Source organism: Lampris incognitus, chromosome 13, assembly GCF_029633865.1.
Source record: "Lampris incognitus isolate fLamInc1 chromosome 13, fLamInc1.hap2, whole genome shotgun sequence".
Classification (NCBI taxonomy): Eukaryota; Metazoa; Chordata; class Actinopteri; order Lampriformes; family Lampridae; genus Lampris; species Lampris incognitus.
In genome coordinates this window covers 25,361,599-25,389,017 of record NC_079223.1, presented here as the reverse complement: position 1 = coordinate 25,389,017, position 27,419 = coordinate 25,361,599, and the positions used below count along the sequence as shown (strand labels likewise).

Below are 27,419 nucleotides of genomic sequence, written 5' to 3'. Positions count from 1 at the left end.
GAACTCAGGTTCTTGCTGTGAGGCAACAGTGCTAACCATTGTGCCACCGTGCCACCAAAATGCTGTAAAGCATAATGGATCTTATATAGTTAGGAGTGGCCAATCAGATTCCTTACATGTATAAATGGTGAAAGGAGCACTTAGATATAACGATCATGCTCCGGGATCTCTAGCATCCATTATCAGTAACCTTGATGAGGCTATCATTTAATTGGACCGATTGAGCCTTTATCATTGCTTATATTTTTGAACGAGAATGGATACTGTAAGAAACAGTAGATTAATCTTTATGCCTCATTGGAATTAAGAAAAAAACACTGAGTGACAAAATAACCCAACCTCAAAATGCAGTTCTGGACAAAACTTACTCAGGAGAACTATCAAAATAAAAGTTACCTACTTCAAATCGTTTGACAATGTCTCACAATGTGTTTTCATGCCTTTACCTATTTTCTGTGACAAAATGGAAAATAGTCAACTGCTACTCTTTGGCTTAACTGATCTGCTAAAGGGAATATTGTCCACTTTTTTCTTCTTTTTTTTTTTGTTTTTTGGAGCCAGCTTTTTGTTTGAGACTTGGAAGATGTGCTCAAGCAATTATGAACGCTTTATTCCGACAGAAAAAAAGAAAGACAAGTGGTAGGTGGTCCCTAACTGAAGGGCCCAGGTCCAATTCATGTACCTAGCCATACTTGTTAAAAGTTTCTCTTAACATCTTCCTTAACTCAGTCTGCATCAAGGCTGCCATTTGTTTTACTGTTTAACCAAATGTACACAAAAAAGTAAATTGATTCACTGTAAATACCTTTTTAAAGTGGTCAAATGACAAAATGGCCTGTATGCTTCAGCAGAATGTAAAAACAATGAATCACTCAGAGTCCAAAGCACAATCCTGTTTTGGGTAGTACTTCGCTGTTCAGGGGAAGAGTCAAAACAGGAGTATGCTGTATTAACCTCTCACTCACAAAGTGAATCAAAATCTAATCTCTGAGCCTTCCTTTTAATAACCGATTACCAAAGGAGAAAAGTTGAGATGTAATTAAACCTCTCGAAAAGCACTTAAATGTTGGCAATTTGGAACACTGAACTGGTACTGTGCATATGTGTGTGTGTGTGTGTGTGTGTGTGTGTGTGTGTGTGTGTGTGTGTGTGTTCAAGTGAGTGAAGTTATTTTTTCGTTCTTCTTATTGATGCTGTTGGAGGGTCAAGAGCTCTCCAATGTAGAGAGAGATCTATCAGGACGGTTTGGATTAGTCAGTCACAAACCATCATATTCCCAAGACCAAACCATCATATTCCTAAGACCAAACCACAGAATGTTTTGCAAATGCCACAATGTCTGTTTTATGACAAAGATAATGTGCCAAGAACATGACGTCTATCTATGGTTGTAAGAACATCAGAATGTAATGAGGTGAAACTGGATGAGAAAAAAAAAAGACATTCTCTATTAGCCATCTCAGTCATGTACTTCCGCAGTGCCATTTCCCTATTGTCAAAACACTTTCAGAGGATCTTTGCCAAGTGTTCTGGGGTTAGGAAAAATACAGCCCGTTATTTAACCATTCACATGCTCTCCAACTCCATAGAACAATGTTGAATGACGTTCTATGCACAACTGGCTTAGATGAAGTCATAACAAATCCTTCAACCATACTGTGTTCATGATGTCATGTTTTACGTGATGTCTTCAAGAAAACACAACAGTGGTGTATTGTAGTCAACCAATGACCAAGCAGAGGACCGAATACAGTGTTTCACACAGGGTCTGAAACGGCACAAAGAAAATGAGAAGACGAATAGTGCAACGGCCAGCATGCTTCAACATGGAATCTAAACACTACATCTTTTTCACAGTACTGACATCACCTGTTACTGTTGTGACATCAAATGTCTTCCAAAATCAGTCATAAGTAGAGATGTAATAACACCACAATTGGAGTTACATGACCGCCGCACTACAGGTTAGCATCTCGGCTGCTGGCGGGCGACACAGTAGCTGGCTATATTCCTGCAGAGTTGTGCAACCTGACGGAGTGTCAAAGCTCGACATTGAGCAGAGCCCTGCCATGACAAAGAGAGCTACTGCAACAAACGTCAGATGGGCAGGTTAAGGAAGTATAAAATTACTTAGCGCACCACCGCACACATTGTGACTGCCACCGCTGTCATTAAATGGAGAGGACAAACACTGACAAGACAAAGACAGGCCCTGGCCAGTGTCACCTGGCCACCTCTCTAACTCCTCTGTGTTTCATCCTCACGCCTGGTCTTACTAAGAGGCCTCAGTAGGGGCCCTCATGCGATGAGGGGTTAGCACTTCCAATAGCCGTTAATGTAGCTTGTGACTTTTCAAGGTTCCCAGCACATTACTGTGCACTTTAAATGTACTGTTCTGTTATGATCGTACTACAATTACAAGGACACACATTGAACTGAGATGATAGAAAGGCCTACATTTTGCACTTGCATGCATAAACCGCTAACAGTTGTGTGATTTTGCTATTGAGTTGGGTTCAGTGCATTCAGTAAAGTAGTAGTACCAGTCTTATTGACTTTCATTTGAATATCTTAATTCCTGACCACTAGTGCTAACCAACTTAACAAACAAGACTTCACGAATGTAGTTAATCCATAACACGAGTTCAAATTTTAGGTTTTTGAATCTTAAATACATTTTTCCCAGGTTGTTATCTCAGGAGAGATCATCAAAATTAATAGGACAATTCATATTCACTTATTAATTACCCTACCTTGCCTTTGCCAAGTAAGCATGGTGTAAATGTAAGCTTTGTAGAGAGGAGAGCGGAATAGGATCTTTACACTATTAAGTGCTGCTAATAGGATAGTCCCAAACAAAATAAACGAGGGAAATAAGAGAGAGAGAGAAGATCGCCGTTGATAGTTTAAACGCTACACGCTGTAACAGTTCACATTAGTGAGCGTTTTTTTTAATTTCCTATCATTATTCTAAGGTAGTCCGCACGCGCCGTAAATGTCATTGTGTTCACCATAATCCCATCATCATAATTGCCCCCCCCCCAAGAAAAAGAAAAACAATCCAAATGTCAAATATGGTCCTTACCGTAAAAGGTATTTCTTGTGATCTGACCTCCCATGGCTGGATGCAAGGTGAGTTTCTACTCTCCGGTCTTCGCTCGCTTCCAAATGTCCGGTCGGACCAGCGCGTGTTCAAAGCCGACACGATCCGTCGGATCCGTCACATCGTACCTGCCTCCCTCCGTCTCCCCTCGTTGGCTTTCCATGCGGTTCTGGCGAAGCCTCGGCGACGTGAGGGCGGTCAAGGAGCGGGCTGCCAGTTGTCGGCGAACCCATAGAATGAGAGAGCAGCGCCGCTCGTCAACACGCCGCAGGATCACGTTGAAATTAACATAAAAGGTGGTAGTGGAGGTGGGGCTTCCCTGGACCAGCGGCGCTGCAGCTCCCACGGAGGTGACTTGAGAGGGCTCTGTACCCGCTGTTCAAGCGCTGTTCTCTGATCATAATTTACCGGGTGGCTTCTGTTTTTTTTAGTTAATTTATGTCTGTATTGGGGAGTGGGGGGTGTTTGTTTGTGTGTGTGTGTGTGTGGGGGGGCATATGTAAACTGCAAACAGTAGAAACAATGCCATATGCAATGCACTCAGTGGAAAGCAAATAGGGTGAACAGGATTGAACATTACTCAAAGTTGTAACCAACATGTGTTTGGTAAGTCAAAAAGCTAATTTTACCCCGTGTCTGTTATCTATGCCTTATAAAAATGAAATGGTTGCGTAGGATACGTCCCCTCGGGTGTTATGCACTAACATGTTTTCCCCCCGACTGGGCCATTAAACAAAATCTGATCTTTGCGGAAAGTGACTTCTCTTCATGTTCTTTTCCCTCACTACTCCTTATGACCCTCTTACGTCATGGAGAAAGTTGTAAAACTTTCTGAATCTGATACAGTTCAGTCGTCCCTATTTATGAAACTCACACATGCAATATATACCTTATAACAACTGACTTTATCTTATCTATCTATCTATCTATCTGTCTATCTGTCTGTCTGTCTGTCTGTCTGTCTATCTATCATTAAGATGGTTGTAGGAGGTAGATTGTCATTCTAGGCCAAATGACAATAAAATATATACCCACACTGTAGTTTTTCTCATGACTTACTTGACAGGTTGAAGATGAATGCTGATGTTTTCTGACAGTCGTAGCTTTGAAGTACCAGTGATGACGGTGCAAGACACTATTGGACCTGAGGCTTAACATGGTGCCAGCGCTGGTGCTAAAAATCCACGAATAACTCGTGCAGTAAAATTCCACCGCCAACTTTCATGTTATATTTCATGTCAGTAAATGCAAGACTATCGCACTAGGTAGAACACTGTGTCCTACCAATGGTAAACATCTATGTTCCTTAATCAGCCACATCATAAACAACCAATAGTGAGTGGCATGAGGCAATTCAAGCTGACATATTTGCAGTCTGTGTGGAGTTTGCATGTTCTCCCGGTGTCTGCATGGGTTTCCGCTGGGTGCTCCGGTTTCCTCCACAGTCCAAAGATGTGGGTCAGGTGAATCGGCCGTACTAAATTGTCTCAAGGTGTGAATGTGTGTGTGTGTGTGTGTGTGTGTGTGTGTGTGTGTGTGTGTGTGTGTGTGTGTGTGTGTTGGCCCTGTGATGGCCTGGCAGCCTGAACAGGGTGTCTCCCCGCCTGCTGCCCAATGACTGCTGGGATAGGCTCCAGCATCCCCGTGACCCTGATAGCAGGATAAGCGGTTTGGATAATGGAATGATGGATGGATATTTGCAATCTCCCATCAAATGAGCAGGTCTGCGTGTTCATGAGAAGACAGAGTCTCTTCCTGTAGCAAAAGTAAAGGAGTCACTTATTAGATCCACTCTGCAGTGTCTGTGCTTGGATATGCCAAGTTGGCCACGACAGCCGTGGTCACCAATGGGCACCTCTCTGAATCTGCCTTGTCACCTCAGAGTTTACATAATGCATGTTGGCAGCCAGCGGTGTGAGATGTTGTTTTGACTTGGCAGCATGGACAGTATCCCAATGCTGTTTACATAAATTAATTCCGGTAGACCTATCTTGATCAAGAAGTTGTCTATAAGCAATTTTCATTTTATGTAAAGTAAGACCAAAAACGTGTTTTTATTTCATGAGTTTTTTTACATGATGTTATTTACAAGATGGTCAGGCCAGTTTTTTTTTTTTACAGGAAATTGAGATGAACCAGGGGTAAAGACATGATGTGATCAAAACACTGAAAATTCCTGACAGACCCTGTAGCTATCGCAATCATTCCTAATGAAGCTTGATGTGTCACCTGATCTATGCACTGTCACATCCTGGTAGTTGTTTTATAATAAAAACAAAAGAAGTCGAATGATAGAATATGATCCCTTGTGAAATATAATATTCTTTAAAAGCATGCCACTCATCTTCATCATGCATGGCACTGAAGTGGGCTTCTAGAAACTCAAGTACTGATTATGAAACAGAATGAAAGCTTAAATGCAAACTCAGCCTACACTTGTCTCAAATTTGTATTGTGTCACAACAACAACAGAACAATAGTTGTACACGAAACTGAAATTAATGCATTAATGGAACTCAACGGTACCATAAATACTGCTAGCTTTGCACAACAGAGCAAATTAATATAACACATACATAATCTCAGTGACAATATTGTGGAGTTAATATAGCAGTGGTAAAATTATGCAACTCATTCAAATCCACTTTGACAGTGTAAAATAAGGTAATATGGACACTATCATTTTTATAGATGTTATCAATAGCACTATTGTGTTTGCATTAGTGTTATTATCATAGGATTAGTATTAGTATTATGTTTTAGCATTAGCATTATTATTGGTATAAGCATTAGCATTAGTATTAGTATTGGATTAGCATTACCATTAGATTTAGTAATAGTATTAGTGTTAGTACTCTTTAGTTCTGATAGGAAGGGACTGGATCCTTCCCTTTTCTTATCCAGGATTGGATATAGACTATAGCTCACAGCAGAAGAGACTGACACCTCCTCCCCCAGTAGATTATTTGTAGATGGGCGCCTGGCAGGCAGCAGCTGCCTGGTGGGGTGTGCTGGCTCGGGGCCTCCTGGGGACATCTTGACAGCCTTGTTTGAAGCAGCCGTGTGCACGCTTGTTCTCCTCTGGAAGATCTGTGTCAAACAAAAACACCATTCAACTGAAAGTTTGGACCCCCGCCCTGTGGCCATGTGCAAAACATTACAAAGCAACACAAGAGCATCATATGATCCTCGACAGGGGGCGACAGTCAAATATTACCTCAGTCCTGCAGGCAAATTAAGAGGCACGAGGAAAGGGTAAAGATATCAAGTTAATACAAAGTATTAAAAAGCGATAGTGACAGCAAAAAGATGCGTGGCATATATCCTGCCCTTAGAGACAGTCACAAGCTCAGACTAGGGTTACCAGGGCATAGTTCACTGATCATGGGGTTGTCCTCCGGCACAATGCAGATATAAAGCTGCATTATCATACATAAAAAGATTAACTCACAGTCACAGTGAAGATTGTGAGAGTGAGTTGTACCAATGCATTGAACTTTTTCCCTTCCTTTCAACAAGCAAGTGGCCTCCGCTAGAGTTTTCATCTGAACTGACCTGAATTGTTTTTCCACTTTGATACACAGTTGTCTGAATGCTCGAGTTCTTTTAGAACTATGTATTGTGTGTCTAACTGAGGAACATGATTGCTTCATAAGCTTAATTTGGACTTTATCTAGCCCAGCGCTCAGAAGTGTGTGCTAGTCCAGAGAGCGTGGGATTGAAGGATCATCCCTGAAATGATAATGTGCTTTTAATGAACCGAGGGACAACCAAGTGAGTCATTAAGAAGCACGCAACCTCACATCCTATTAAATCAGCTGTAGGAATATTCAACAAGACTGGTTAGCGTACGAAGAGATACCGTATTCCTACAAACGTGATCCATACTACTTATCTATAGTCTCACATATGAACAACTGTGCTTAGATTAGTGTTGAAATGGCTCACTGGTTTTACTGTATAGCATACAGTGCACACCCAAATCGTCCTTTATTGCTGAAAGAGTTTACTACAATTGACCTGAGCAAGATGGATAAATGTGCCCAACAAACACTCCTTGACTCTGTCCTCTAGGCTAGGACAAATGAATTCCATGTAGGGTAAATAGAGGCCAGGACTACATTGTAGATATGGGTTGCACCGTCAAAATATTTAGAGTGAATACATTTAGCTGTCAGTGATACTGGTGGCTGTAGCAATCTATACATAGGTAAATACAGATCACTTTTAGACATGAATAGCACACATGAGAAGATCAGCAGAAACCTCCTCTCTATAGTATATACAGAGAGAGAGAGAGAGAGAGAGAGATTGAGAGAGAATTTTTTAAATAGCTATAGTAATTAAAATACACAACATGGTTTACTTGGATCAATGGCCATTGTTAAGATAGGTAAAAATAATAATACTTCTTAATGAATGCACAATGAATTAGCTATATGCTTATAGCTATTGTATGCATAGGAGTGTGACTCAGGCATTAAGTTGAATAATTGCTAGTTGCTGGATTTAGCTGGTCGTGGTGATTAAAAGGAACTTTAAATGATTGCAGTCTGTTCTTTTCAAACAGGAGCCACAGTACAGCATTGTATACTTTAAAAGCGTGGTGTATGTGTTTGAAATCTCCTGTCTATATATAATTCCTTAGGAATGAAAAGCTAATTTTCAAAATAAGATTTTGTCAGTATCTTTCGTAACAGTAAAATAAATTAAACACCCACGTAAAGCCTCCTGGAATGAGAATACCCTGCTAGTTATGTACTGTATGTAACACAAACTCTGGTTTAGCCCAGTTCTGTGATACATGCAGGGATTTGTTCAGATGATTATCCCATGAATAATTTCTCTCACTGTGAAACTGAAAGTTACCAGAAGACATTGTCTCATCAACAGGGCATGAGGGTGACATCAAGATTAAAAAATAGCAGGGATGTCAGACAAATATGCTAAACGGCATAATTTATTATTTATTCTTCGTTAGCGATCTTCAGTGTTTATGGGTTTTGAAAGATATCCAAACCAAAGAGGAGGAATTCCTAACCATCAAAGAAACACCATTAATATAAGTGCTTGACTTGGTTTACTAAAAACATATTCATTGGATAATTTTATTTTTCAGAAATTGAAAACATCATAGATTGGTTTTCTCTGGTGTTTCCAGTATTTTGAAATGGGTGATGATGATCTAAGTTGTTGCTATAAATTGTGTCGTAGCTTTTGCATTCCAGCAGTAATACCAAAACTACTGAGGAAGAGACGTAATTGTGAGAAAAATAGGATTTACTTAATTTTTCAGTCCTCTTTGCAGTAGCTTCTCTTGTATTCTTGGATCACTACCATTTAGAGCAGTTCAAATTGAGTGTGATCCATTCCATATGGGTGTAAAGCAACAAAGCAGATGGAGCCGGTGCAGCGTGTCCTTTCTTAAAGGGCCACTTCGACGATTTTCAGCCTTATTTCTTATTTATCTGAATTGGAGTAGTAAGAAGAATGCCTGCAGTTGTTGCCAACGTTCTCTGTGTCTCTGGGATGTAGTTTTTTTTCCTTCTTGAAACGTTTAAATTCTACATACGACAAACACATTAAGCAAAAGAAAGAGGGGGATGTAAAAATAAAGAAAATGAAGAAAATTATATAAATGAAATTAAATACATAAATGAAAGGGAGAGGAGTCCTAGGGGTTTATTGCAAGTTCAAGTTCTTCTCTCAAGTCACAGAGTTCCATAGCATTCTTCTCCATTAACCTCAGTGATGAGAAATAACGACTTAGTTGCAAAATCTGTTGTTCTTCCGGCACCAGCGTCGTCATTTGACGCGTCAGTGATGTAGTTGGTGACAAGGACGAAGTCCAGCTTGGATTTCTAGTCTTCGCATGCGCCTCCGCCAAGGGGGTGTGCTCTAGTCTAGATGCCGCTCAAAAAAAACACAAAAAACAACAACAACAACAACAACTTCCTGGTTCTCTTCGCCTTCTACGTTTCCAACAGCGAAAACGGGACCCCAAAATATGAGTGCAGGGAATCTCATGGACGAGGGTACATTTTACAGTGTGTTGGCTGACTCGGATATTCAACCGTATTTACTTGGGCGAGAGTATACGACCGAAGAAATGAATGCAGCGGAGAGAGGCTGAGGCTCCTGCTGCATTAGCCGAGCAAGACGATATGGCCAGCGGGGGACCATCCAGAACCTAAGCTGCTGAGTAGACCAAGGACCCGACCCCTGTATGGGTTCGGATCCACATTTTATACAGTCATTCGGGTCCAGTTCTGTTACCGCGGTTGCGGAGTCAGTCACATATGTGTAATACCTGAGCAGCGGCGGATCTAGAGATTTTTTTCCTGGGTGGCAAAGGGGTGGCAAGACTGTCCCAGAGGTGGCAGCTGCCACCCCTTGCCACCCTGTAGATCCGCGCCTGTGAGGGGGATTCTAAATCGGCGACTTCTGTTTGAGACAGCAGGGCTCTTATGGCGTTTGTAATGCACGCTTGCATATTCAGGTACATGCACATGCCTTTTGGTCTAAGCTGTGTTTCCAGCTGCTTCCAAAAAATCATGTCGACTGTCCTCGCCGGAATACCTGGGGTGGCAGTGTAGTCGTCCATGACATTGACTAACACACTCATGGTGTGCGTCTCCACAGGGTGTTCAGTGCCCTGCTGTGCCACAACCTGACCTTGAACAGTGGAAAGTGCACCTTTTCAGCACCACATGTCGAGTTCGTGGGGTTTCATGTCTCAGCTAGGGCATTTCTCCACTCATGTCGAACACTGAGGCCATCCACCGCATCCCGGAGCCAGCGTCAGCCTCCCAGGTGGCTTCATTCTTGGGTATGACGGCCTATTACCTCCGTTTTCTGCCTGAGTATTCCCAGACCACAGCGCCCCTCTGCCAACTCATCAGGAAGGACGTGCCATGGACCTGGACAGCTGCATGTTCAGTGGCAGTCTGCAGGCTAAAGAACCAACTCACCACTGCACCTGTGCTGGCTCATTTTGTCCTGTCATGCCCTACTATGGTCACCTGCGATGTCCCTGCCGGAGCAGTGGGGGCCATACTCTCTCGGTGTCAAGAGACCCGTCGCCTTCGCCTCCAGGGCCCTGACTCCCACAGAGCAACAGTACTCAGTGGGTGAATGGGAGGCACTGGCTTGCGTCTGGGCATGTGAATGATGGCATCTTTACCTGTACGGACGTCAGTTCACGCTCTGGACCGACCACCAGGCACTCACCATGCTGCTGTCGGCCTAAGGCTCAGGCCACAAGCCCTTGCGGCTACACAGGTGGGCCGACCGTCTCAGACAGTATAACTACGTGCTGAAGTTCACTCTGGGGAGGGATAATGTGGTAGCAGACCTCCTCTTCTGCTCTATTGATGCCCCTACTCTGGCTGTTTCACTGGAGGATGGTGAAGCAGAGTTCATAAAAATGTTGTACATGCCCCCCCAGCCAGTCATCACATTGGATGAGCTCAAACAGGCATCGGAACAGGACCCTATACTAGCAAAACTCTGCATGTACATACGTGATGGATGGCCATCACAAGTGCCTGCCGAACTGGCACCTTATGCTAGAATCAAACACGAGCTCTCCTGCTGGGAAGCTGTCTGTGTCTCTTGGGGGCTTTACACTGTGGTCCCAAGTGGCCTGCATGCATGTGTTTTATCCATGGCGCATGAGGGTCACTTGGGCATAGTGAAGCTCAAACAGCGATGCAGAGACTTGATGTGGTGGCTAGGCATCGACCATGACATTGAAGCACTGGCCAGGGATTGCGCTGCATGCCTCCTCAGTGGCAAAACTGGGCCACCAGCTGCACCGCCCTTACAATTTTTAGCATGGCCACCTCGTCCCTGGGACCATCTCCAGTTGGACATCTGCACCTAAGTACATGGGCAAGGGGTCCCTCATCATCAGCGGTTCTTGGTGGTGGTGTACGATCTCCATTCAAAGTGTCCGGAGGTTGTTCCAGTGAGAACAGTTACGACTAGGCCATTATCGATGTCCTTGACAGCTTTTTTGCAAGATGGGGTCTGCCCTTGCCAATTTCCACAGACAATGGGCTGCAGCTAACCTCTGCAGAATTCTCTTTCTACCTCCGCAGCAGAGGCATTAAGCACTTCTGCACTGCCTACTTTCACCCTCAGGCCAATGGAGCGGTAGAGCGTTTTAATCAGACTCTTAAGAATGGCATTAGAGCACACCTGTTCCAGGGGTGCTCGTTCCAGACTGCTCTGAATCAAACGCTGATGCGCTATAGGGCGAGTCAGCATTCTACCACTAGCACCTCTTCGGCAGCCCTAATTTTGGGATGTGAGATGGAGCTCCCACTGGATAGGCTGAGGGCCCAGGGCATGGCAGCACACACAGCTCGGTGGGCCCAAGCAAACCAGGCTGTGGCTAGGCACCAGAGGGAGATGAAGCAACGCTTTGACAGTGCACGTAGGGCAATGAAGCCTCACATTGAGGTGTCGAACTGGATGCGAACGTGTCAGCCCCAGTGAGCCAATATAATGAGCACATGCTGGTCTCAGCCCCTGCAAGTCACACGCAAACTGGGGGCTGCCACATTCAGACTGAGTGACGATTCACGTTGGCATGCCAGTTGCCTCAGGAAAGTACCTGCACCTCCTCCAGTTTATATTCCTGAGTCTCCTCCCAATTCCACTACAGCAGCCGGCTGGTCTGAGCCATTGCTGGTACAACCCACACCCGACCTTTCACCTGAGCCTCAGGAACCAGAACCAGTCATCAAGATTGAGGGTCGGTCTACACGGGTACGGACTCGCCCTGGCCACCTTAAGGACTTTGAAACCTCTTTCCATACCTAGGTCTGTTCCTCTCAGGTGTGTTAGCCTGTGTTAGGTTGAGTTATAATAATTGAGCACTGTTTAGCTCCCGGTTGAATTATGATAACTGAACACTTCACATCTTTGCCTTACAGATTTATATAGGAGGGGGAAAATGTTGTGTAAGTGAGTACTGTGTAGTAGTATTTTATGACAGTTGACAGCTTTATGTGTGAGTCTATTGTGATCTAAAGAGATTTTTTATGTCACATCGAACTACTGTGTGGACCTTCAGTTTTGTTGTCGGCTCACTGAATATAACAGCAGCCTCTTGTTACCCAGAATATTCTATAGTATATTTTCCCATGTCTCTCTAAATTTCCTGTTGGCAAGCACATTGCCCTATATTGGCCAAAAAGTTGCCAGTGTATCGTCACTCTTACGTTAATTGTTGTCTTCACTTAGTTAACTTGCACAGTGTTTTTTTTTGGGGGTGGGGGGTAGGGGGGGTTGCCTTTTTTTTCCCCAATTTTTCTCCCGAATTGTACTTGACCAACTACCCCACTCTTCCGAGCCATCCTGGTCACTGCTCCACCCCCTCTGCTGATCCCGGGAGGGCTGTAGACTACCACATGCCTCCTCCGATACATGTGGAGTTGCCAGCCACTTCTTCTCACCTGACAGTGAGGAGTTTCGCCAGGGGTACATAGCATGTGGGAGGATCACGCTATTCCCCCCAGTTCCCCCTTCCCCCCAAACAGGCGCCCCGAATGACTAGAGGAGGCGCTAGTGCAGCGACCAGGACACATACCCACATCCGGCTTCCCACCTGCAGACATGGCCAATTGTGTCTGTAGGGACGCTGACCAAGCCAGCGATAACACAGGGATTCGAACTGGCGATCCACGTGTTGGTAGGCGACGGAATTGACCACAACGCCACCTACATACTAGTGTATTTGTGTTTACAATAGGTGCTAACATGACAGTATATGATCAGGGCATTTTTCAGGGCATGCATATGTTCAAGGCATGTTTGTTATCGATAAAACTAATCCAATTCAATTTATGTTGTTTTTTGGTTTACTGATGAAGGAGTGAAGATTTTAAGTCGGCATTCTTTGTACAGAGAGCGACAAGAAACACCCAACTCCATGAGCTGGGTGGGTTTTGGAAGGATTTGGGGGTTTTGTGTCAAAAGTTTGCGTGCAATGCATCCTGGTACATCTAGGCACTGTTGGCATGGCTCTGCGACCATGAGAGCTCAGTTTCTCAGTCAATATAGTGCACACTGAGGAATTTATTGCGTCATTTGACTACATTCTCCATCAACACTGACTGGACATCCACAAAAGAACCGGCCAAATTTCCCATTAAGATAGCATCATTTTAATTAAGCAGGAAGTGAATAAGCATGAACAGGAAATAAAGGCCAGAAAACTAAGTTCTCTGTAATAGTCTTAGCCAAATTGTGATTTCTACACAATTTTCCAAAATCACAACAATTTTGGATGCTACCTTCTGCAGCTTTGACTTTGTGACTGGATCGCAATCACATCACAGATGTCAGGATGATAAAATGTTTTGCTACAAAACAGTCTACATCCAGTCACAGTGAGGCAATGCAGTTTTTATTTAGCATAGAGCTGCTTAAACACATCGGCATTGCTGTGAAGAAGGGGAATATACTGGAGTGCAGTACCCCTGTTTACAATCTTTCTATGCTTGTTAGCACTGTATTATAAACTGTTTAAACGTGCGCCAATATAGAGCTTGTTAATCATTGCTGGACTTGAGACTGACTGCAAACCTGTCCGAATGTTAACTCGAGCGGAGTAAACTAACCGTGAATGAAGCCTGTTTATAATGAAATATGACATTTGGAATCAATAAATATTTAAGGTGGTCTGTTCAGCCCTAGCATAATGCATAATTAAAGTGCTTACGTAAACTCATAATGTTATAGTGACAATAGTGCACATCAAACAGATGTGAGTGCGTCCATTTACTCACTAGAAACAACCAATAAGTTAGTGGCTCCTGCAGACGCCACTGCAGTTTATGACTTCATCTCTTTAATTGGGGGTTGATACGAAATAACATGTGAACAGAATACAAATAGCCTGACACTTTAATTGCTGTATATTTAGTATTTGAAAATACCAGAGGTATTTAAAGATACTTCTGCCCTGCTATTTGAGTCAATACTTTGTTTGATTGAGGACATTTTTTTTTCAATCTTGCATGTATATATGAAAAAAATTTTTTTTTCTTTTTTTGGGGGGGGGGATTTTTCCCCAATTGAATTTGGCCAATTACCCCACTCTTCTGAGCTGACCCGGTCACTGCTCCACCCCCCCTGCCAATCTGGGGAGGGCTGCAGACTACCACATGTCTCCTCCTATACATGTGGAGTCGCCAGCCGCTTCTTTTTACCTGACAGTGAGGAGTTTCACCAGGGGGACATAGGGCGTGGGACGATCACGGTATCCCCCCCCCAGTCCCCCCCCCCTCCAAGAGGCACCCTGACTTACCAAAGGAGGCACTAGTGCAGCAACCAGGACACACACCCACATCCGGCTTCCCCCCCACAGGCACAGCCAATTGTGTCTGTAGGGACACCCGACTAAGCCGGAGGTAACACGGGGCTTCGACCTCTATTCCGTTGCCTACCAACACAGGGATTCGACCCAGCGATCCCCGTGTTGGTAGGCAACGGAATAGACTGCTACGCTACCCAGATGCCCCAAAACAGCAATATTTTGATGGCACATCTGTGGCGAGCTCAAGCTGTAAGATCATTTTAAACAAGCATTGTTGGAAAAGTCACCATTGATTTTGGGGTTGGTTTCACACATGTGATGTTAAGAAATTGAACTCATATGGTCATAAAGTGTCAGTGTCTCCGATCGTTAACAATCTTTTCGTGGATGACACAACAGAAAAAGGAAATCCATTTTTACACAAGATTTAAAAGCTTTTTTGCAGTGTCCCGTATGATGTGCTGATGCTAATAATGACACACAAGAGTTAAAAGAATGAGAACCATCCCAGTCTCCTCTACAACGATTTAGTCCTTACCCAACAAACCCGGGACAGCTCAGAAGAGTGGGGTAATTGTCCAGATGCAATTGTGGAGAAAGGGGGGGGGGATAAAAAATAAATAATTAAATATTTGCTGTTTTTGTTCTTTCAACTCAACAGCATTCATGCTTTTTGGGTTTCCTGAATCGGCAAGTGTGTATCAAAACAAGGTGTACATGTTAAAAATTCACCGTAGGGCATGGAGAACTTGTTCTCACCTCAGAGATGTGTAAGCTTGACCAAAAAATAACAAAGATGGATTGTTTTAGATCAAGCAGACGCACAGTTTGCTGTTGAACTTCACGGACACATTGACGGTTATGCGGGCTTAGTGATCAATATATTAGCAATGTACCAACAGACCCACATGACAACGATTCCCCCGTCTCCTCTGGTCGCACTACATTTTCATATTACATTGTACAGTACATGCTGTCGGAGCTAAGTGTTCATCTCCATCTTCCATTTGACATGTGACTTTGGTCAAAAAGTGGCCGCCCTGGTGTACCAACATGCCTTCATCCATGGGCGGGATTATATTTTTGAAATCCATCCATTATCCAAACTGCTTATCCCACTCTCAGGGTTGCAGGAATGCTGAAGCCTATCCCAGCGGTCATCGCATGGCAGGCGGGGAGACACCCTGGGCAGGCCGCCAGGCCATCACACACACACACACACACACACACACACACACACACACACACACACACACACACACACACACACAGTCACACCTAGGGACAATTTAGCATGGCTGATTCACCTGACCGACATGTCTTTGACTGTGGGAGGAAACCCACCCAGACACAGGGAGAACATGCCAAACCACACAGAGGACGACTCAGGACAACCCCAAAGGTTGGACTACCCCACGGCTTGAACCCAGGACCTTCTTGCTGTGAGGTGACTGCACTAACCACTGTGCCACTGTGCTGCCCCATCACCATGCCACCCGTTTTTTAAATTATGTGTTTATATTTGGACAACAGTGTAAATTAAAGTCTGTTATTTTTGGATTAGGAAATATCGTTCTGGATTTAGTTACATATTTGGAGAAGTGCTGGGTATTGTTGATTGTTGATAAGCTGTATTAAGTTAATTGCAAGTTAACCGCCCAACAAGCAAATAAGATTTAATAATTAAAAACAACTTAATATCAGAAAAAAAACACAATGATCGTCCACAGTCATCTTTTCCACAACGTAATTTCTGCCACATCTGCAACAATTTTCTGGCGATGTCTGTCATTACACTTTGGGGAAATATGGTGAGTCTTATGTAATATCAACACATCCAGTGTCATTTTACATTGATTTTTCTGCATTTAGTGCCACATTGCTGTACGAATAAATTTTTTTGGCAAAGGGTTTAGAATAGATTACTTGTACATTCAATTCAAGATCTTCCTATCAATACTGGGGCAGGCATACAGGCCGGGTGGAGGGAGGGTTTCTGCTGATGGTCCTATAAAACGCCTTATAAAACTCAGCCCCACTCGCTCTGTGTACATCTACACAGTGATTAAAATCTACCTGTGACTTTACTGTGTACTAGCTTTAGGGGTGGAGGCTACCAGTGTATTTACTGTAAACATACTGTTTGAACCTCTGCCTCGGGTGTTGGTGTGTTCTGGCTGCCAGCTTGAATACACGCGGTGCTCGGGTGACATACAGAGAGGAGACGAATTGCAACACCGCAATCTTTCCATTCCTACATAAATCACAAGCAGAGAAGACGGAGCAAGGAGAGCCGGGCATGACGGAGGAGCTAATGGAGTGAGCATACAGCGCAACTGGCCCTCTGCTCATGTCACCCAGGCATGTTCAACAGTTCACTAATATAGGAAAAAAGCAAAACTATTCTGCACTTTCTGAAACTATCTGGAGACGCCTGCCGGGCACCAAACCTTCCCACTCAGACGAATTTACCCCTTGTAACCTTGAATGTTGTTGTTGAAGACCTACTATACTTGCGAAAGGGGTTTTGCCGATAGCGGTATGAGTTGGCTGTTCAGGGGCAGATGAGGTGTTGGTACATCTTCACAGAATTCCCCCCGTTTTCTCTCATAGCTTCCTCAGAATTGGCCTCCCATTCATTGCAAATAGAAGGTGTTTCTTGGTGAACATCGCAGTTTTGACCGCCTCTCTGATGGTCTGCCCCCAGAGCTTCGGGCAAATTTTGTTTTTTCTCCATCCTGTTTGATATATGACGCCAAAACAAAGAGTTATTGTATTCAATGGTAGTGCATATTTCACATGAACGATGATAATGATGATGGTGATTATCATCATTATCATTTCATTGTCATCAAAGATCTTCAGAGTAATAGTCCCTTGATCAAAACCTTTTTTTTTAACTGGGGTGTTGCATTATTTCCCTGCACTGATGTAGTTGCAACCTCGAGCAGCGAGCTATTTTTTTTTTTAAAAAGACAATTAGCTCTTATGAGAAAACCTTAGTAACTTGAGAAGAGTCTAAGATTCTTTGATATCTGTCCCGGCTTGCCTATGAAACATGACGAACATATTACATGTGAGCATGAGGCCACAAAAAATAGCGAAGAAAATGTTATTTGTGGTTTTTTTATTTGTTTTTTTTTTTTCTGTGATGAACTGGTGTGTCATCAGGACAGAGGAAGGAAGACAAGGAGACTTGGTGGTGGAATGAGGAAGTACAGCAAATTATACAGAGGAAAAGGTTGGCAAAGAAGAAGTGGGATAGTAAGAGAGATGAAGAAAGTAGACAGGAGTACAAGGAGATGCAGCGTAAAGCAAAGAGAGAGGTGGCAAAGGCAAAGGAAAAGGCGTATGGTGAGTTGTATGACAGATTAGACACTAAGGAAGGAGAAAAGGACTTGTACCGATTGGCTAGACAGAGGGACCAAGCTGCAAAGGATGTGCAGCAAGTTAGGGCGATCAAGGATAGAGATGGAAATGTGCTGACAAGCGAGGAGAGTGTGCTAAGAAGGTGGAAGGAATACTTTGAGGGGCTGATGAAGGAAGAAAATGAGAGAGAGAGAAGGTTGGATGATGTAGGGATAGTGAATCAGGAAGTTCAGCGGATTAGTAAGGAGGAAGTGAGGGCAGCTATGAAGAGGATGAAGAGTGGAAAGGCAGTTGGTCCTGATGACATACCTGTGGAGGCATGGAGATGTTTAGGAGAGATGGCAGTGGAGTTTTTAACTAGATTGTTTAACACAATCCTGGAAAGTGAGAGGATGCCTGAGGAGTGGAGAAGAAGCATACTGGTACCGATTTTCAAGAACAAGGGCGATGTGCAGAACTGTAACAACTACAGAGGTATAAAGTTGATCAGCCACAGCATGAAGATTTGGGAAAGAGTAATAGAAGCTAGGTTAAGAGGAGAGGTGATGATCAGCGAGCAGCAGTATGGTTTCATGCCACGAAAGAGCACCACAGATGCGATGTTTGCTTTGAGAATGTTGATTGAGAAGTATAGAGAAGGCCAGAAAGAGTTGCATTGTGTCTTTGTAGATTTAGAGAAAGCTTATGACAGAGTGCCGAGAGAGGAGGTGTGGTATTGTATGAGGAAGTCAGGAGTTGCAGAGAAGTATATAGGAGTGGTGCAGGATACGTATGAGGGAAGTGTGACAATGGTGAGGTGTGCGGTTGGAATGACAGATGGGTTCAAGGTGGAGGTCGGGTTACATCAAGGATCGGCTCTTAGCTCTTTCTTGTTTGCAATGGTGATGGACAGGTTGACGGACAAGATCAGGCAGGAGTCTCCATGGACGATGATGTTCGCGGATGACATTGTGATCTGTAGCGAGAGTAGGGTGCAGGTCGAGGAGAGCCTGGAGAGGTGGAGGTATGCACTGGAGAGAAGAGGAATGAAAGTCAGTAGGAGCAAGACGGAATACCTATGCGTGAATGAGAGGGAGGACAGTGGAATGGTCAGGATGCAAGGAGTGGAGGTGACATAGGCATTTGAGTTTAAATACTTGGGGTCAACTGTCCAAAGTAACGGGGAGTGCAGTAGAGAGGTGAAAAAGAGAGTGCAGGCAGGTTGGAGTGGGTGGAGAAGTGTGTCAGGAGTGATTTGCGACAAAAGGGTATCAGCAAGAGTTAAAGGGAAGGTTTACAAGATGGTTGTGAGACCAGCTATGTTATATGGTTTGGAGACAGTGGCACTGACGAAAAGACAGGAGGCGGAGCTGGAGGTGGCAGAGTTGAAGATGCTAAGATTTTCACTGGGAGTAACGAAGAAGGACAGGATTAGGAACGATTATATTAGAGGGACTGCTCAGGTTGGACGGTTTGGAGAGAAAGCAAGAGAGGCAAGATTGAGATGGCTTGGACATGTGTGGAGGAGAGATGCTGAGTATATTGGGAGAAGGATGCTGAATATGGAGCTGCCAGGGAAGAGGAGAAGAGGAAGGCCAAAGAGGAGGTTTATGGATGTGGTGAGGGAAGACATGCAGGTTGCTGGTGTGACAGAGGAAGACGCAGAAGACAGGAAGAAATGGAAACGGATGATCCGCTGTGGCAACCCCTAACGGGAGCAGCCGAAAGTAGTAGTAGTAGAGAATTTTAACATCCATGACTATCAAATTTCCAGACTTGTTGCCTCCCCTTTTTTTCATCGCTCTCCAAATTCCAGCAAATCTCTGTAAAAATGGCTGACTAATGGGAGTTTACGCTCAGTTGCCTTTCCGCTCATTCATTCATTCATTCAACCAACTTCAGCCGCTTCTCCGGGGTCGGGTTGCGGTGGCAGCAAGCTAAGTAGGACGTCCCTCTCCTCAGCAACGCCCTCCAGCTCCTCCTGGGGGATCCCAAGGCGTTCCCAGGCTAGATTGGACATGTAGTCCCTCCAGCGGGTTCTGGGTCTACCCCGGGGTCTCCTCCCAGTTGGCTGTGCCTGGAAAACCTCCAAAGAAAGGCACTCAGGAGGTATCCTAATCAGATGCCCGAATCACCTCAACTGGCTCCTTTCGATGCGAAGGAGCAGCAGCTCTACTCCGAGCTCCCTCCAGATGTCCAAGCTCCTCACCCTATCTCGAAGGCTGAGCCCAGACACCCTACGGAGGAAACTCATTTTAGTCACTTGTATCCGCGATTTCACCCTTTTCCATCTTCTTTTTCTCATCCTTTTCGCTCAAAGGAACGTAATGTTTTAGGATCACATATGAATGTGTGTGTGTGTGTGTGTGTGTGTGTGTGTGTGTGTGTGTGTGTGTGTGTGTGTGTGTGTGTGTGTGTGTGTGTGTGCGTGTGCACACGTGTTATTTACATGTATGTGCCTGTGCTTGTATATCCTATGATGCAACTCTCTGTCTAAAATTGTCCCATAGATTCTCTGAAGTCCACACTGTCAGTAAAACGAAGATGGTTATTTTAGATGAACCTTTGATACCAGCCCAAAAGACGGCATTGCATAGCATTGACTGCATATCGATATCCATCCATCCATTATCCAAATCGCTCATCCTGCTCCCAGGGTCACAGGAATGCTGGAGCCTATCCCAGCAGTCATTAGGCAACAGGCGGGGAGACACCCTGGACAGGCCGCCAGTCCATCACAGGGCCCACACACACACACACACACACACATTCACACCTAGGGACAATTTAGTATGGCGGATTCACCTGACCTACATGCCTCTGGACTGTGGGAGGAAACCCACGCAGACACGGGGAGAACATGCAAACTCCACACAGAGGAAGACCTGGGATGACCCTGAAGGTTGGACGACCCCAGGGCTCGAACCCAGGACCTTCTTGCTGTGAGGCAACCGTGCTAACAACTGTGCCACCGTGTTGCCCGCATATTGATATATGAAGCAAATTTCCTCGGTATCATTTTGTCTTTTCGGGTCTTCTTTCTTAACCTAACGTGTATTAACTTTACTTAGTCGGTGTGTTGAGTAACTGGTTAAACACACTTATGTGCACACTACACTGGGTTTGGCTGCTGTTTGACTTTGCTAATAAGGCTCTTCCATGCTAAAGAGATTCTGAATGTCTGGACTGGCAGGTCATGACATGACCTCGTAGGGGTCACTCAAATATTAATGAGCTGTTTCTTGGTACATTCATGAGCCCTGGGCGAATGTATCCCACCCCACCTACTGAGCAGAGCGCACGGGGCACCGACCTACATGTTGCCGTACTCTGTTTGTGTGTATTCCATTTCAAAGGAGGCAGATTGTGACAGCTCCATGGAGGACGATACTTTGCATCCACTTAACAATGCGTAAAATGGGTTTCATTTGTAAGCCCTTTTCCAAGCGCTGGAAGTGCTTTACTTATTTAGCTTGCTGATCGTTTCTTTCGAGAATGAACCGATGTTGAAAGGTAACGCAAGTATTCTACCGCCTTTGATTGTGATCTGATTTTACAGTATGTGACATGAAGCCTCCATAACGCACCACATTATGAACACTGGTGAGATTTTTTTTTCGAAGGATTGTGTAGATGGCAATGCAGATGCAGAGAAAGATGGCTTTCAGCGCTGTGTTGAACAACGTTTTCCTTGACTGTCTATTCACGAAAGATTTTGGTTCTCAACACATCTGTATTTACTCACGTGCGTGCACACGTGCGCACACACAAACACACACACACACACACACATGCACACATGCATGCTCTGAGCACAGGCCCCCCCTAGACACTTCTAGAAAGGGGGAGGATGGAGAATAAATAAATCAAAATCAACAGCAGGCATCTGTCTGAAGCAACTGACAGAAAGCAGGAAGCCGCCCCAGAGCCTTCATTCTGTCCAGCGAAGGTCGACGGAAAATACCAAACACAATCAAGCCTCTCTGCCTCTGTAGGAAAGCAAATGCAAGCCATTTTCCCCGCTGCTCTTTCTCTCGTTCCACTCAGATCCCGTCTCTGACAGTGAAAGCTGACTGCCGGGGGGGGGGGGGGACAGCCCAAGTCACGTTTGAGGTGTCACTCTCAGTTGTCAGGGAAACTGGTCTGAAGAGACCCGATGGCCTTGGACAGAAAGCTCACTGTGATCTGCTGACCAAAACCATCTGCTGCAGCTGACACACACACAAACACACACACACACACACACTCGTAGGAGTTCGGCCACTAGAAGTTCATTTTGCATTTTACACTTTGATTTTTACAGTTGGGTACATGTTGAACATTCATAGCCCAAGTTATGGTTCACATTATAAGGCCCGAACGATTTGGATTCTGATTTTATGAGTGGTAGTGGAAATAATATTTTCTTAAATGTTTTACTGTTTCATAGGGGCATCATATTTAGAAACTGGTACCCATCTGACATCAGAATATGAAACTGCAAACCAGGAGACTCACATGGGATAACATAGTGATACATGTGTAGGCTGGGAGGATGCTTGCAGGTTTAGAAGCTGTTCAGCTCCACACCCTCAACCATGGATTGGTTCCATCAACATTGCACCAGTAATTGATAAAAGAAATGAATTTGATAAAATTCCTCCATCCATCCATTGTCCAAACCTCTTATCCTGCTCTCAGGGTCGCGGAGATGCTGGAGCCTATCCCAGCAGTCATTGGGCGGCAGGCAGGGTGACACCCTGGACAGGCCGCCAGGCCATCACAGGGCCCACACACACACACACACACACACACACACACATTCATACACACATTCATACCTAGGGACAATTTTTTTAGTATGGCCGATTCACCTGAACTACATGTCTTTGGACTGTGGGAGGAAACCGGAGCCCCCGGAGGAAACCCACGCAGACACGGGGAGAACATGCAAACTCCACACAGAGGGCGACCCGGGACGACCCCCAAGGTTGGACTACCCTGTGGCTCAAACCCAGGACCTTCTTTCTGTGAGGCAACCGCACTAACCACTGCGCCACCGTGCCGCCCAAATAATATAAAAATAATTTTTTAATAAAATTCATGAACCTTTATATTACTTGCAGAATAGATCCATAGGTAAAGTTGCCACCTGTGGTTTTCCTTTTACTTACAATTGTGAAAGGTAAAAAGTTAAAATAACATCAAATTTCCCAATCGTGTTGAGGTGCATTTCTTTCTTTCTCTCTCTCTCTCTCTCTCTCTCTCTCTCTCTCTCTCTCTCTCTCTCTCTCTCTCTCTCTCTCGCTCTCTCTCTCTCTCTCTCTCACACACACACACACACATACACACAGTGTGTATGTGTGAAATGACAACTAAGGTCAAGATGCCTCAGCAACAGAACAAAAGCCCCTTTCCACACTTGCAAAAAAATAAAAATTGGGGATGGAACAAAAGGACAATTTGCAATGCTATAATAATTTAATAGATTTTAATCTGTTCTGATTAAATGTGGTTCTCATTATGGCATCCACTCTACCAACTACTGAAAGTTTGCTTTCCTCCGAGGGCAATCACACAATAGACGGCAGCCTTCCAACACCTGTCAATACTCTCGGGTTTCCTCCCAATCAACACGCAACTATCTAATACCAATTAGTCTCTGTCTTTTCAAATTCATGCAAATTAAAGTTGCTGCAAATTAACTGGCTTTTCTGCTAATCCCAGGCATTGAAGTGTGGAACCACTGCCCCAAATCTTCTGCGTCCTCTTTGTTTAATTTTCCAGAAGAAGTTCTCTCTCTCAAGGGCAGGGTGATGGGAAGGGATTTATCTGACCCAAATTGGTAATCTGTGATTCAACTGGCACTGACATAATTGTTTCTTAACTGCTCTGGACTTAAAGGCATTAGAAACTTGTCTTTTTGTCATTCTGATTACGAACGAAGAGTAAAGAGAGAGAGAGAGAGGGAGAGAGAGAGAGAGAGACAGAACATTAAAATAGCCTTTTCAACACAATATGAGCTCTATAGAATAGAAGCCTTGAATAATACTGTAAAACAGACATTGCTGTTTGTAATCAATCTTAAATTAGCTTGCTTCCTATGATCTAGCCCCCCCTAGTGTGAAAGTAAATTATTTGATCTCCAATGGCAGCAGACTTAGTGGACTGATTAATAAATGGGTACCTGTACACATGGTCCTACATGTTGTATATGAACGCGGTTCCAGCCTGTTTGAAGACAGTATGTATATATTTCTATATTGGTAACAGTTACTGCAGCCTACAGTGCAGCAACACAGTAAAAGGCACGTGCCACTTACATTTTTAGAGCTGTTATCTTTTCAGACCTCTTCTAAATAAAGGTTGGCTCTCATATATCTCTACTACTCACGCTTTGGCCCTGAGCCGCGCGGACATCTGCGAGCGTCTTCGCATGTGGTCACGTTCCCGTTCCCTACCTGTTCCACCACCATTGTGGCGTTAAACCGTATGTGACCACTAGGGGGCACTGTGAAATAACACAGATACCAGCGAGGCGGCTTTAAAGAGCAGTAGTTCTACAACGATCACTGCTTGTCGCTGAAATAATAATAATAGTAATAAAAAAACATTTCTGTTCGGCAACTTTTCTCCTCATATCCCCCTGCTGTCCCTCTAATTCCCCCTGCAATCCCACTTTTTTATAAGCGCACCCCTCTCTCTCTCTCTCTCTCTCTCTCTCTCTCTCTCTCTCTCTCTCTCTCTCTTTACATATGTATGTATATAATATATATATAATATATATATATATATATATACCCACACACACAAACACACAGAGGCAGAGAGTGATATCAATGGGTATGTTGTCTGGAATATGCTAATCTTCCATGCACCAATGATTCCCTGGGTGCAGATCACTTATTAACAGCATAGTTGGGAGAGTTTATGCAAATTGTGTCATATCAAAGCAAGCTCTCTGTGGGTTGCTTTCTCTTTTTTTGTACGGTGTGAATTTGAGCCTGATGATTCCCGTTTATGCAGGCTGGAACGCTCAGGTAACCTCGGGGCTCACCTGGCTACTTATTTCATGTCGACGTCTTGGTGTTCGGCCTCCTCGTGTTCGGCCTCCTCATTGTTCCAGACAAACTGTTTGCTAGTCTGCAAAATGAGAAGTTTCATTTCCCGTTGAGTGGATTGACAGATTTGTTAGAGGGAAAAGATGGATAATATCCGCTGTGGCCAAAGACTGCTGTGAAGTAGTCTGACACAGACACTGATTAAGCCTCTTGAGATCTGAGGGGATTGTGGGTCTTAGCTGGGGGAGGGAAAAAAGGAGATACAAAGAAAAGACCGAACAGACAAAAGAACAAAACCGCAAATTGGATTGGATGAGATGCAAGTGTCCTGTGGGTGTGTTGTTTGTGTAGTCTCTGTTAAGGCCTGTGTTAGAATCAGTTTTTCCTCCCTTTCGTCAATCCACCAAAGAATGGATTCGGAAGGGGCGAAATGATCTCAGATAAGCAAGGGAGAAACGGCAAGTGGAAATATCTTTTAATTTTTTTTTTGTGAACTATGCTATGTTGATTATCTTCATTGCTTTTGAAAAACCGGTGCCATCTCCACCAGCTGGGCCTGTTTTTGTGCAGCTGTGTATTGTGAAGAAGGACCTAATTGGACCTCTCCACATGCATATGAGCTCGTACTTATACCACTGTCGTGCAAACACTACTGACTTCCCAATTCACCCTTGGCCTCGAGCTCACCTCCTGCCTGCTGCACCAGGTCGGAGCACAAGGTGAGTTCCCCGTCTTCCATATTTATAGTCTGACAGCAAATTAAGTAAAAAGAGCAGAGGTCAATGTCCTCTGCTTAGGAATATGTGCAGACTCTGCAGTTTTATGTTATGTAGTAAATATCTCCGAGTGTTTGAGTTGCCAACTTAAGTCCCGATGGAATTTTTCAGCCTCGCGGCAGAAACAGGATGGGACGTTTGTGAGGCCGACAGAATCGCCCTGATTTGTCAATGCTCATTCCAGCCAATCCATCTCATTTGTGAAATGGCCACTTGTTCATAATTTAAGAGGCATAAAAGTCTATGAAGGCTATTTATTCTTTATGACCGGGTGCTTACTTATATAATTGAGCTACGGTGTTTGTTAATTCTCCAGCATTAAGACGGGTAGTGTGTACCTATTTTTTCCGGTCTCTTTTGCCATCCATTATGTATGTTCTTTATGATGAAGACAATCTGAGAGGGTGCACACTCGTTAGGTCCGCCATTTTGCAAAAGCCAATATACCCTAAACTAGAGAAGCCACCTCACTTTTGGGGAGCAGTGTTGCTTGTGATAATGCATTTTGCACCTTGACATACCTGTGTCATTTTAGAGATGCAGAATACTATTGCTATAAAAGATAACTGGACAGCATTACAGGCATGCCAAAACGGCTTGTTTTAAACTGCTATGCCGCCATTTGTATCAAAATATGTTGACTGGCAAGCTGCACAAATGAAATACAGAGACTTTTATTGCATGTGTGTGTTGCCCTTGTGAGCAGGTTTTGTCTAGATGTTTTTCTATGTTTAGTTGTGGGCCTCTGTGTCTGGTATGGGTCAGTTCAGCAAGGTTTGGACTTAATGGGAGTCGCTTGAGCTCATTTTAGCTCTTTACCCGAGCATAAACCCCATCAGAGCAGTAGACGGGCAGCTGTGGATGAGTCCATAATCCAAACACACTGAGAGAGAATTCATAAAGGCAGCCAAGCTTCCAGCAAAATCCACCCCTCTGCAAACCAGTGGGGTTAACGCTCCCCAATGTGAATACAGAGGGGTTTTCCTATTACAAAGTCTAATTGCAGTATTAATCAATTACACAGAATAGCAAGTTCTTTTCTGCGCCTACCTAGTGTGCCTGGTGTGCCAGCTCTCTGTAACCAATATTCGCTGGCTCGTGTGTAGAGAACGAAAGCATCACACTGCTTTCTGCTGTGCACACATTAGCTCCAAACAACAAGAGCCTTTTGTTGTAGTACAGCAGCTGCACTGTGCAAGTACGGCACAGCGAATGTTTGTTGGGGTCCCCCTTATACAGTCGTACAAAATCAGCCCGGCATTAATGGTGAATGCAGTTCAATAATTTGTCCGTCTAGATGAAAGAAGCCCCCCCCATAAAAAACATCAGAGGGCAATCGATGCGCTTTCATCCCCCAAGACGGAAATTGCACTCATACGGCTCAAACTCTGAAGGTCCCACATTGGAAGCCAAATCATTAACATCAAACTTGCAGGAGAGAAATCAAAATGTCAGTCTACAGTGCATTCGCTGGGCAATATTGCCTCTATTCTCTACGCAGTTTCCTCCTTCTCGTGTCTACGGAGCACAGCCTAGGCCCCAGCTATTCCCCCCCAGACATGATTTGATGGCGTTGCATACGAGTGATGGGAGAGAAATCAAAACTGTGGCATGTTGCACTTTGCTATTTTGGCAACCGAAATGCAATTGTTCATGAAATTGAATACACGCGAACAAATGCACAGGTTGCAACCTGTTAATGTCGACTCCAAAAGGAATTCCCTAAAGGCCTGATTACCTTGGGTGTAGCAAGGTTAATGGGGAAAATAATTAAGTATATTGCGCATCTATTAAAAAACAAAAAACAAACACGTCACAGCCAA

At 44.2% G+C, this 27,419-nt stretch overlaps 1 protein-coding gene across 1 annotated transcript in view; it reads right to left on the bottom strand.

Moving 5' to 3' along the window:
- The window catches only part of neurl1ab (neuralized E3 ubiquitin protein ligase 1Ab), a 46,007-nt gene extending 42,759 nt beyond the window's left edge, over positions 1-3,248 (bottom strand). The window contains exon 1 of the mRNA XM_056292161.1: positions 3,086-3,248. Within this exon, the coding sequence (XP_056148136.1) occupies positions 3,086-3,119 (34 nt within the window). The 5' untranslated portion in view covers positions 3,120-3,248. The remainder of the gene's footprint in view (positions 1-3,085) is intronic.
- Positions 3,249-27,419: the final 24,171 nt, after the last annotated feature.